This window comes from Catharus ustulatus, chromosome 7, assembly GCF_009819885.2.
Source record: "Catharus ustulatus isolate bCatUst1 chromosome 7, bCatUst1.pri.v2, whole genome shotgun sequence".
NCBI lineage: Eukaryota > Metazoa > Chordata > Aves > Passeriformes > Turdidae > Catharus > Catharus ustulatus.
In genome coordinates, this window is record NC_046227.1 from 34,966,000 (window position 1) to 34,978,931 (window position 12,932).

At 37.1% G+C, this 12,932-nt stretch overlaps 1 protein-coding gene across 1 annotated transcript in view; it reads right to left on the reverse strand.

Annotated features, from left to right (window-relative positions):
• LOC116998804 (low-density lipoprotein receptor-related protein 1B-like) overlaps positions 1–12,932 on the reverse strand; it is a 535,307-nt gene that overhangs the window by 102,331 nt on the left and 420,044 nt on the right. Inside the window, exons 14-18 of the mRNA XM_033064919.2 lie at positions 12,424–12,613; positions 6,962–7,084; positions 5,285–5,425; positions 1,909–2,034; positions 79–195 (exon numbers count right to left, since the gene is read on the reverse strand). Of these exons, the coding sequence (XP_032920810.1) occupies positions 79–195; positions 1,909–2,034; positions 5,285–5,425; positions 6,962–7,084; positions 12,424–12,613 (697 nt within the window). The remainder of the gene's footprint in view (positions 1–78; positions 196–1,908; positions 2,035–5,284; positions 5,426–6,961; positions 7,085–12,423; positions 12,614–12,932) is intronic.

A 12,932-nucleotide genomic window follows, 5' to 3' on the forward strand; every position in this document is an offset into this window, starting at 1 on the left:
TAAAGACATCCCAATATGTTTTATATGATACAGAAAAATTTCACTTTTCCTCCCCCCACAAAAGAAAAATCCACTTACCACAGGATGTCATTTCATCAGTTCCATCTCCACAGTCATCCTCCCTGTCACAGAGCCATGACGTTGGAATGCACCGTCCGTTCCCACAAGAAAACTGATTAACCTGACACGTTCTTGCTGTCAAGACAAAACACTCCAAAAATACCAGGGCAATGGACTGGATCCCTTAGGTCTCTTGGTGGGTGTCTGATTTTAGAAGCTGCAGGGCTGGAGGGAATCTCCTGGCCTGCTGCCCCTTTCCCCTGCTCTGAATAAACACCATTCACCTTTGATTTCAGAGAAAACTGAGCTCATCTGCAGGGCTGTGTTCCACCTCTGCTGTGTGCAATTCTTAGTGGTTTCTTCCTCATAAAAGAACATGAAATTCTAGATATAACTGTGAAGAAGAGAATTAATATGCACTAATGCTTGAAGTAAACAAAAATCAGGGCATAAAAATGCCCACCAGTTGGAATAATAACAACCTGTATTCCGCACCATGAACAATGATCTTGTGAATTTTGTATTTACACAGGGAAATGGGAGAGCCTGTGTGTGATGTGCCTGGCCTCCCTTTTCTTAAAATCCCTGCCTTTGCAAATACTTAACTGTCATCATCCATTAAAGGAATCAATGCATGTCTTTCTCCTGAAGAAATATGGATCACTAAAAGAATTTGTGCTATGTAGCTACAGAAATTACTTTGAAAGCTGATGAATAGTAAAATGTCACTAAAAAGCTAACATAGAAAACTGTCATTATGTATAATTTTGTTTATTTAAAAATTGAACCCATAACAAAGCCAGTGATAGCAACACAGATTTTGATCCCAATTTCAAGCTTTTAGAATTCACTTGGTTGTTATTCTACACTTTAAAAGAATGGCTGATATGTCAAAATCCCCAGTAACTGAAAGATTATTTCTTTATTTATTATTTTCAAATACCATTTTCCTCTTTCTTCAGAGAAGTAGCCCAAAACACAAAGGTTTAAAATATTTCAAAGAAGTAATTTTTTAAACATTAACTGTGTTTGCCACTGCAGGAATAAATGGAAAAACAAGAATACAAAATTTCATCCATTGCCAATGACACGAGGTTAAAAAAAAATGGTCTTCAAATGAGACTCTCACCTACAAACAAACAGTTGGATATCAAAGAATATCGAGGCAGTAAGGCAATAGGGAATATTTTAATACACAATGTGTGTTGTCTTGCACTGCACTTCAGTTCACAACACCCATCATTATTGATGGTTGGCATGTTGCATATTTGAGATTTAATGCTTGTTTAGAGTCTCTGACAACGTGCACTAAACATCATTTCCACACTAGCAAAGGGCAGATTGGGAATTCCGTTATTTACTACAGTGGAATCAGTACAACCCTCATCTTGCTATTTGCTTAAAAACCCACTCTCCAGTTAATAGCTCTGAAATGAAAAGAATTTGACGGCACTGAGTGGAAACTGAATAACTAATTATGCATAAACTAAATCAGCATAAAATAAAATTTACTGGTGACATGACACCCATCACAGCACATTAATAAAAAAAGTTCTAACTGCCAAAAAAGATTTGTACCTCAAAGTTTGTACCTGAGCATTGCTTTGACAGTCGACCCATATGGAGAGATTAAGAGTTGAATAACTTTGGAAAGCACAGCCAAGCACATGGATTAAGCAAAATATAATTTGCATTCCAGCCTTAGTGGCATCAAAATCGGAATTCATTTTAAACATCAATAATCAGATTACTAGTAGGAGCCTGGTTCAATTCATTTCAAATCAGTCCTGAACTATTCAGGGAACTGAAGTTAAAGAATTTGTTTGCACAACCAAGTAGAATTTTTACCTGCACAAGTTTTATTTGATTCATCTTCATTATTCCCACAATCATTAGCTCCATCACAAAGCCACCTCTTGGGAATACAGCGATTATTTTGGCACTTGAATTGATCATCAGGACAGCTATGATTGACTGTGGAGAAAAAAAAAGACAGGTGGGGTTTTTTTTTCACTTAAGAAAATAATCTGAGAAAAACAGCTGTTAAATCTGTGAAAAGAACACATTGAATGCTGTTCCCTAGTGATGCAATTGGTGTGGTTATCCTGTATGTATGAGGACCATGACATAAAGATTGTTCAGCAAACCAGTCAATTACAAACATTGCAGTGCTTCAATCTTAAATTAAACAATATTTAGTAAAGATGCCAATATGGAGATCCTCTTCTATTAGGTGATAAAAGTTAGCAGCATTTTATAGTGTTGTTTCTTTAAAGAAACATATTCTTGATCACATTTGGGCAGTGTGATGAGATCTGCAAACTAAAGTGCATATAAACAAAGGAAAACACCAAAGGGAACAGATGCAAGCTGCTAAGTGCAGATCCAAAATACGATACCACAGTGAGCAGGGATTTGGGCAGGTCATAAAATGCTTCTAAAATGAGGCACATTACTGTCAATGGCCACATATAGATCTGCTGTTTACTCACCATGAAATTGTAGGTGTCAAAAAGTGAAATATGCAACACAATGTAAAACTAACAACAAAAAAAGATCTGGTATTCAGGAGTGAACAAGGAATATCTCAAACATGTTTTTGCTGGCTGCCCTGCTCATGGAAAGGATGAAGCTGAATGCACAGAATTTATGTAGTAACTATTGGGCTGCTCTTGCAACTGTAGTAAGTGTTTATGCTCTGCTTCTTTCATGCTAATGACATCTATTATTAGCAGATTTGCTCCTCTACATCTAGACAAGAACAATAAACTGCACACGGTTTCAAATGCCGGGTTAAAAATAATCTCCAGCTATTTTTCACCTGCTCAGCCATCCACAGTCTCTTTTTTAAAGTTTAACATACATCTGGAAACAAAGGGTATTTAAAATGAAAGGATGTCTTGCAGGCTTATCCTTGACATTTCAGTAGCTTTTATCTTTGACCTTTCTGCCAATTCTCGCAATTGAAGATGGCAGAGCACGAGGGTGATGCCAATAGAACATGAACCCTGGTCTGTGTGCAGGGTGCACAGGCACAGGAAGCAGAGATTAATTATTAATCTGAGCAGAAAGGTGTTCCAAATTTCCTACTTCCAAAGTTTGCTATGTGACTAGGACCTGGAAGCATCCAAATAATAAAATCATAAGTTGAAGACTTTTTTCTTTCTTTTTTTTTTTTTTAATTTGACTTTAAAACTTGACATAAATATGTCTTTAAATGGTCATTAAGATTTTGCTCATATGTATTTAGTAACATGTGTGTATTCTATGCATAATTGCAAATATTTCAAACTCATAAAGAACTATTGGAGTTACTATGACAACTGCTGAGAAGAGATCAATTTTATCACACTGGCCATGTAAACTATAGATCACATTCACGTTTAAGACCAGGTTATGATTTCATTTCTATTTGTATAAATCCTCAGAGAATTAAAAGCTTTGATCAATGCACTGATCTTCCTTACACTCATTTAAATGACAATCAAGTCAAATCTGCTGAAAGATTTTCCTTCTCACTGTCTTCATTAGTTGAGCTCCTTAAATTAAGTGCAAGAAATGCTGGTTTCAAAACAAAATGAGACTAAGCACTACAATTCAGAACTAGGAAAATATCTTTAAAACTATTACTGAAATTAGCAATGGCTACTACACAGAGCTACCAAAAACCATAAATGCTGTTTAAAAAAAAACAAAACACAATTAAACAAAACAAATCCAAAACTGGCCAATATACAGCCATTTGGCATTACAGAGGATCACAAGGTCAGTTTGTATCAGCAGAATCAGACCCATGTCAAGCAGACAAGATTTACCCGAGGATGAATAATCTAATCTTCACAAACACATTCTCTTAGCCTAACATGCTTCACTAAGGCCAGCAGAAATACACACACCCAGTTTTGGACATCCAACCCCTAGAACCACTTCAGAAAAGGGAAATTAAATCTAAAAACTTGTTATAATATACCAAGGAAAAACAAACAAACAAACAAAAATGCACAAGAAAACCACAACAGAAAGCAGAACAGAAAAACAAAACAAGACAAGAAACAGAAGCCCAGAACAGTATAGAGTTGTTTGGCCTCAAAGAGATAAGAAAGAGAGACCATGATAAGAGTTTTCAGACACATAGAACAATACTGCACAGCTGAAGAGTGTTCATGTCTACAACTGATTGGGAGAAATATTGCACTTTCAGAAAAGGAGATTTGGTTTAGAGAAATGATCTAAGGACAGAATTAGAAAGCATTGCAACAAACAGAGTAAGGAAGAGAATTCTCAGTGCTGCAACACTAATTTTAAAGGAGACTACTTAAATTCTTTCCAGCAATGACAGGGACATAACTGGCATGTTTTCTATTATTTTTTATTTCAAGTGTGGAACTTCTCTACAGCTAAAAATACATCTCTTATAAAACTGCAACTTTAAAAGAAATGTACATAAATTTAATACTGCAAGTGGTGCAAGGATTTGCGTTTTGGTTTTCTTGCTGGTTTGGTTTTCTTGGGGGGTTTTGGGAGGGATGTGGTTTGTTTACTTTGTTGGTTTGATTACTTGTGGGTTTGATTTTGTTTTGTTTCATTAATGTTTTTGAGAATTTTTTTTTTAAGAAATGCATTATACAATATCAGAAATGTTCATGGTTGGAAGGGACCTGCTAAAATCCCCTGCTGTAATCTCCTACTTAAGCAAGATCAGACAGAGCAGGTTTTTAGGGACCATGTCCATAGAAGTTTTGAGCATCTCCACAGACAGAAACTCCACAACCAGTTTGGGCAATCTATTCCAGTGTCTGACAGTTTAAAAAAAGCATTACATTTCAGATGTTCAGATAAAATTAATGCTTTTCAGCTTGTGCCCTCTTGTCCTGCTAGTGACACCATGAAGAAGAGCCTGGTTCCCTTTTTTCATTCCCTCCCGTTGGGTGTCATACTGTGACCCATGCAAGAAATAGTGGAAAACAAAGCAAAAACCACCAACATTTAAAGAATCAGGAATGACTATGGCAGCTCCAAAGGATGACTGCTCTGGCACTGTGCTAGGCAACGGGTGCACCAGTGAGATTTGAAAGGACCATCCTTACTGCACGAAGGGAAATAAGGAACGAAAGGTTTACATAAAGGGCTTAAGGGTGATTGCTTTTGTTTGGCTGGCACTGCTTGGTTTGCAATCCTTGAAGGTAAGCATGGATTGAGGTCTGGAAGGGAAGTGCATACGTACAGCAGATCTCTGAGTGCTCGTCGCTGCCGTCCAGGCAGTCGTCGTCCCCGTCGCAGCGCCAGCGCTCCTGGATGCAGCGCTTGTTGCTGCACTGGAACTGCTCTGCCTTGCACAGCTGGGGCAGCTCCTCTCCCTCTTTAACTGGGGAAAACATCCAACAAACACATCTCTTTATCTGCTTGACACACCCAGAATGAGATACTGCCCCTGCATAAATGCATATTAATTCTTGTTCTCGCTCGTCAGGACGTTTTTATGTAAACTCGGCACAGCTGAGGTAATTCCACCTGAAGCCTGTAGTGGCACACATATCCAACTGCATGGTTGACAGAATGAACTCTTAATAAATGGAAAAACTCTGAACAGATGGCACTCAAACTGGTTTTTAAGTTGTTTTGATCACAGTGAGAAATATCAGTTTGAAATATTGCAATACCCCATCAAAAGCAAACAGGAAATATTCTGACAGACATTGGCCAAATTCTGGTGCACATTTTGAGATAGGAAATGATTACTAAAAAGCTGATTCTTGTATCCAAGCAACAACTCAAACACCTGCATTATGCACTGGTACAGACTCTGCAGAGAAGAAAGGATAAAAATTCTGCTGGGGTAGAGTTAAGTAGCAAGCTACAAGCTTATTGATAAATCCAGGCAGATGTATTTCTCAACATCAGGTTCAGAATGCTTCATGTGTAAATGCCACACATCAGTCCAGGACCCTCTGAGGAATACCAGAGTGCTTTGAGAGAGCCAGGCAGTGAAATGTGCTGGGGAAAAAGCAGGAAACCTGCCCCATTCCAATCTCAAAGTCTCTAACCTCCCTTCCTAATGCCTACATTCCATCTTACCAGCAGGAAGTCCTCATTCCAGTTATTTCTGCTAACAAGAAAAATAGCTTATTTTTTAACAGAAGTGATGGCTCTACCTGGTCATTGCAGGCTCCATCATGTCATGGAATAATCCTTATACTTTAGTTCTCCCTACTAAGCTTATTGCTGGAGACTTACATAAAATGTTACAATTCACTTCAAGAAATACGTCAATGAGACTTAGAGAAAATACAGAAAACTTTTACAAAGTTAGAAAAAAACCCCAGGTCTAAACATTAATAAAAAATACCTTTAGTACATGGAATGTTATTACTTTAATTGAAAATCCCAGCTTTTATTAGAACAACTTTTACCATTGTTTCTATGAAGATATATAAAGAAAAGATGAAAGACAGCAATATTTGCACAGTCTGTGTCAGAACCTATTATACATAAATACATCTGCATGATGTGTTTTATGAACAGTTTCGTCATGAATATTTCAATGTCAGATTTCCATTTAAGATACTTGGTAGAATAATCAGAAAACTGTTAATATAAATTTAATTTAATAATTATATAGATCCACTTCTGATATTTTAAAAATATTTCAGTGAACTTTTTAAATGCTTTATCACATCAGATATGCTGAAATATTTTCCAAGGCATTTTACCCTTAAATAGTGCACTTAATATTCTGTTTTCTTTGAAAAATCTTTTGTGTTCTGCAAACTAGAATATTTATTCAAGCAATATTTCTCTATCTTATACACCCTCTAGGAGGCCACACTTTCTGGTTTTATTTGCAGTTCTGATTTGATCCCTTAACAGCAGCATCAACTCAGATATTCTGTAAGAATCTTACTCATGCAGGTTGTACTGTTTTCCTCCAAAAGCTGATTATCAGCACAGGCACAAACTCTGCCTCCAGGAATGGCCAAACAAAGAGTGCTGCAGCCTCCATTATTAACACGACAGGCATTATCACCTGGGAAAAGAAATAACAAGCAAATTTAAAACTAACAGCCATGCTAGAACTAAACAATGGGGGTTTTAGTTGCTTTGGTTTCTGGTGGGGTTTTTTTTTTATATTTTTTGTTTTGTTTGGTTTGGTTTTGTGTTTGTTTTTTTTTTGTTGTTGTTGGTTGGTTGTTTTGGTTTTTTTTCCCCTTTTCTTCTTTTTCCTATATGAATATAAACAGATGAAGAATTTTTACAATTAGTTTCCTCTAATGTTAGGAGAACATTTTTCTCATAGTTTGGTGGGTTATAGTATTTAAATATCATTAGTTACACGTTGGAATGCATAGTAATAATAATAACAATAATAATAACAACCCCCAAAAAAATCCACATCAGCTCACAGCATTTTATCTGCCTGCTTTATGAAGGGAACAAATATTGTAAAATATTTGGCACAGCTACACACACACAGTGGCATAAAGGAATCAAACAGCAGATAAAGAAATTTTCTGAAGTTAATTGACATCTGTATATGTTAAAACAATATGGCTACATAAGCAGATTAGGAAAAAAAGAAAGAGAAAACACAATTATAAAGAGATTTATGGTAGATAGAATACAGGCAAATATCCCACTACTCTTTTCTGAACACATCTGCCTCTGCTCTGCTTTGTTTTCCTGTGTTACTGCTCCTTCCCCAAAGCTGTTCCCAGGAAGACACTGACAGCTGTCAGGTGGTTTAGGCATCCACCCAGGGCTGCTGCATTCCCACCACCTCATTCCTGAGACAACCAGAATTAAAGTCACTGGAACCCACATCACAATTCCTGCTGTGTCACTTTGGTCACAGCCTAATTGCTTCTCATGAGCAAAGCTCTGCTGATTTCAGGTGTTGGTGAGAAGTGATTATGATCAAGCCAGATAAAAAACTTCATATATTTGCTGAACTTTTAAATTAAAATTACATTTATTTTTTTTTAATCTTCACGTCATAGTAAAAAAACAGCTCCTCCTTTTAAAGGTGTAGAGAACATTCATCAGCTTCCTGGACTAAAATAGACTCCACATAATTCCCACTCCTCAAAGTTCCTCACTTCGCTTTTCACAGAAAATATAATATTAAGTTCTCATGGAGCTATGAAGGATATTAAACTTTCCCATCAGAGCCAGTTCTGCAAATAATTTAAGATTTTGAAAACTTCTGTATCTTAGGATGTACCTAAATATGTCTTACAATATTGAGCAGTGCTTAATAACCTTTTTCTATACTTCTCCTGATCCACCATACACAACATTTCTTCGAAGAAAATGTGCCAACAGTCCATTAAAGCCCCACTGAACTTTTAAATATATTTGTGCAAAATGATTAATAGAGAATGATGTGAAAGGCCATTGTGGTACTTGTACTTCAGCTGGATGGGGTGTGAGTGAACTGACAAGAACACAGCTGCATAACCAGGGAAAATGGGAATTCTCTGAGAAGTCTGAGGGCTTGATCACAATTTCAGAAAGAGCTTAGACTGGACACTTAATACACATTATTAGATCCTGACTCTGAGTCTATGACCTAAACCACTAAAAAAATCAACTGTTACATCTATGCTCACCAAAACCAAAATATTAAGAACAAAACATCCAAAATGTAAGAAATACATTTGAGTCTAAATTTTGCAAAACCTCATGTAAAACAAAGCTTCAGAAAAAGTAGCCTTGAAAGTGTCTCCATCTTTACAGGGCCATCACTGTACAAATCGAAGGATGTCAGAACACAAAGGTTTAAAAAGTTCTCAGAAGCTGCAGAAATAAACAAAATATAATCTTCAAAAGTGACTCCAAAATAATGTAGCACAAGTCAAAACATTTGCAGTGATTTAATTAAAGAATGTACATGAGTTTGTCAGGTCACTAAAAGAGAATAAGCCTACAGAAAAAAAGGACTATTTCAGCCAAATACAGAAGACACATGATGATTCTGAAGCCCAACAAAAGCTGAAAATAAATAACATCAACAATTAAATCACTAGATCAAAGTCAAATGGTCCATCTTGGAGATGAAAAGTTCCTACTGAACCTCATAATTGGGATGACAAACTCCTGCACAGTGGGTTATGTGCTAGGTAAAGTGATAAAAGAGGGGATGATGACAAGGAAAATAGAAGTACCAAGAGTTAAAGCAAAAAGATCCAAGATAAAAAGGTTTATAAAGTACAGTCTTCAACCTGAAGGTGCAATGAGACCTTCAGTCCCATTAGTCTTGCTGAAGAGACTCCAAGGCTGAAATGTCTCCCAAAACACAGTTCAAATAGGTTAAGCCTCTTTATTGAACAAGCTGTAGAACCTGTAAAGCTATCAAGTATTTGGGAAATTAAATTTCCTCAAATACAGCTCCTAACAGCTATTTTATATGGTTGCTCTTAAAATAGTCCCAAAATCTTAAAATACTTCCAAAGCTAGTATATTTTTCATATCTTGAGCACTTTTAAAACAGTTGTTGCCCTATTGATTGTGTGTGAATAAATTAGGCCACTTCCATTTTAATTAGCTAAAAAATTAGTCCAGAGCTAAACCAACAATATAATTGCACTTCAGTCATCGTTGTCAGAAAAAAAAAAAAAAAATGGAAACCATGCACATTTGTTTAATCTTCTCATTTAAGAGATACAATGAAATTTATATTGCATTTGTACATTCTTATGAACCTAACCTCAAGTACTGTTAAATTGAGTAAGGCCACTCTAAGGATCATCCTCCACACATGAGGAGAAGAGCCTGGTGCTCAAGCTCTTCTTTGCAATCTGAGGAGCTAAAACATTAGCTGACTTCAAAAGAGGCTACTTTAATTGCTGCAAATGCACTTTCACAAGAATTACAGCAATTTCACGATTATAAGTCGCACTGAGTATAAGCCGCACTTCCAGGTGCCAGCAACATTTCATTCTTTGTCATGCATAAGCCGCACCTGATTATAAGACACACATTACAATCCAGAGTGTGATAAAAGGTATCTGTTCTATCACCATCTGTTGAGGGTGGGGGCAGTGATCCTGATCTCCATGGGAGATATTCTGCTAATGGGCATCCATTGAAACCAGGCAGGGCAGTGTTCTTTATCTTTTCACAACCCATCCTTCCTCCAGCCAGTCATTTTCTGCTCATGGCCATTGAGTCCCACTGTGGCACTGATAAAATTACTGCATCCCATTGGGAGTTGCTCCAGCCAGGGGGAAGAGCCCAACATTTTTTACCAAGATAAAAACAGAGGTTTTGGGACACTAAGGGAGCCCCTTTCTCCACTGGACTCCAGAGGAAAACCGGATTTCTCCACATCACCACTGGAGCTCCGGAGGGAAACTGCACCTTGTACAGGAGCACTGCTCCAACTGAGCCACATCTGTCACTGCAGGAGGATGCAGCCACCATGGAATGGGACTGCTGCCAACACCCTGCCTGACGGGTGTCAGGTTGTACTCTGACTGTGTCAGGGTTTGGAGTTTCTTTCTTTGTAGTACTGTATTTCTATTTTAATTTCCCTAGCAAAGAACTGTTATTCCTAATTCCCATATTTTTGCCTGAAAGTCCCTTGATTTCAAAATTATAATAATTTGGAGGGAGGGGGTTTACATTCTCCATTTCAAAGAGAAGCTCCTGCCTTTCTCAGCAGACACCTGTCCTCCAAACTAAAACAGCAACTTTTCGTTCATTGTCCATATATAAGCTGCACCTGATTATAAGCTGCACTTTGCGTTCGGACCAAAATTTCAGTCAAAATGGTGTGGCTTATAATCGTGAAATTTTTGCTTGTGGAGACAGTGACAAGACCAGCAGCATCAAAGCAGCCACCTCAAAATATCGCAGCCAAAAGTTTCTGGGATATGTGCACGTAATCTTTAATATACAGCTTGTCCATAAAGTGGTTTCCTGTGGTTTTCTCTGTACAGCAATTCAGCCTTGAGCCTGCTCTTTTACAAGGAAAACATGCACACACACACAAATAGTTTCTTTAAAAGAAATTTTTATGCTCCTTTGGGAACAATGGCAAGATCAACCTCACTGAGCATGACAAAAAGGGAAGTTCCTAAAGGCTGCAGTTAGCTTACAAAATTCCAATTACAATTTCAAACAAAGAATATATTAACGAGCCAAATTCCCTCCCTTAAGACTTTAGCTCATTCAGCAAAACTGTCTAAGAGGCAATATTTTCTCTCTCTGATGTCAGCTTATTTAGAAACTAACAGTAACTGCATTAAATGTCCCTTTTTTCTGAAAAATAAAGGAATTTTCTAAGTAGCAGATAAAGCAGCAGTAGTATTGAAAACAAACACTGCATCTTCTATTAGCAGACACTGCGTTCTGAAATTTGGCCACCTTGAGGGTAGATTTGGGCCCAGATTTGCCTTAAAACACCAACCAACAAAACCCACACTGAATCCAAGAAAAAAACCCAAACAAACTATACTTTTACATGTCTTTGAATGTCAGAGAGAGTCCCTGAAAAGCAGCTGTGATAAGAACACTGCTGCAGCAACCCTGACTTAGCACAGTGCTACACAGACCAGCTTAGGTAAAGGAAAATCAGATGTTTACAGTATCAGAAAAGAGAAAATTTAAACAGTAAAAAATAATATTTTAAACAGCGTTTTATCTATACTAATTCCAGATGCTTATTTTTATGTTTGGTGGCAGACCAAACAAACATTCTGGTAATTAGAAGTATGTTAGAAAAAGTGAGCAAATACTCAACAACTCATAGGCACACTGCATGCAGTAAATAGAATGCAAAGTTTTCTTCAGTAAAACACATTTTTAACTTTACCTGTAGAATAGCAATTGCATTTTCTAAATCCCATCCATGCAAACTTATGGCTTTTATCTCATTTCTCTACTTATACAAGTAGCAACAACTATGGATTTTTCCTCTACTCTCAAAGAACTACTTTTACTCTGTGCAGCATACAGTGTTGACTGTAGATCAAGAAGGGGCAGCAAATTAAAAAAAAAAAATACAGGCAGGATCTATGATCTCATTTAAGAGAAGGTAAATGTAATCATATATTTTCTGCCTATGAGCCAATGAAGATATGTTACCCTCTGTAATTGATACTTGTACAGCATCTCTGGGTCACACAAGGAAAAAGGGCAATAAAGGCAGTGTGAATGTATAGAAGGAATTCAGACAGGAATAATGCTGTGATTCACATTTTAGTATTTATGAGAGAATCAATTTCTACTCTGGAGAATAACTCTCTCATGCCATAACACATATTTGTTTTTCTATTTTTGTTCATCCAGTCACCTCAAAATACTTGGAGGCTCTAAGGGAGAATGTCCTTTTGTAACAGACCTCTGGAGAAAATATAAAAGTACCTTGCTGTTTGCGTGGGTCATAAATCTGGAGCCCAAATAAAGGTGGCCTCTCACTTCTCAGCAGTGTCACATTCCTTGTTACCAGATCCAACTGGAAAATTGACCCATTCATGTAATCTGTCCAGTAGATGTAATTTCCATGATGTGACAGTCCAAAAGGATGATTCAAATCTTTTCCATTATAGACTACCTGCAATTAATTAGTGGTAGGTGAGCATCAGCAAGATTAAAAGAATCTTTAGTTTTTCAGAGAAGGTAAAACTGGAAATAGGACAACTGAGATACTGTTCCAAACATAACAACCTATTGCAATAAAATTAAATAAAGAGTGCAAAGCCCTTCTGTGCAGCAGAACCAATATCAAACTTAAGAAAAACCTTAACATAAATTCACTTTAAGTGGCCTCCATCAGAGAGCACACAGAGTGCCCAGGGAAGTGGTGCAGACTCTAACTCTGGGAGGATTTGAAAGACAAAGAAGTGGGGTTTAGGGTCATGGTTAGTGCTGAA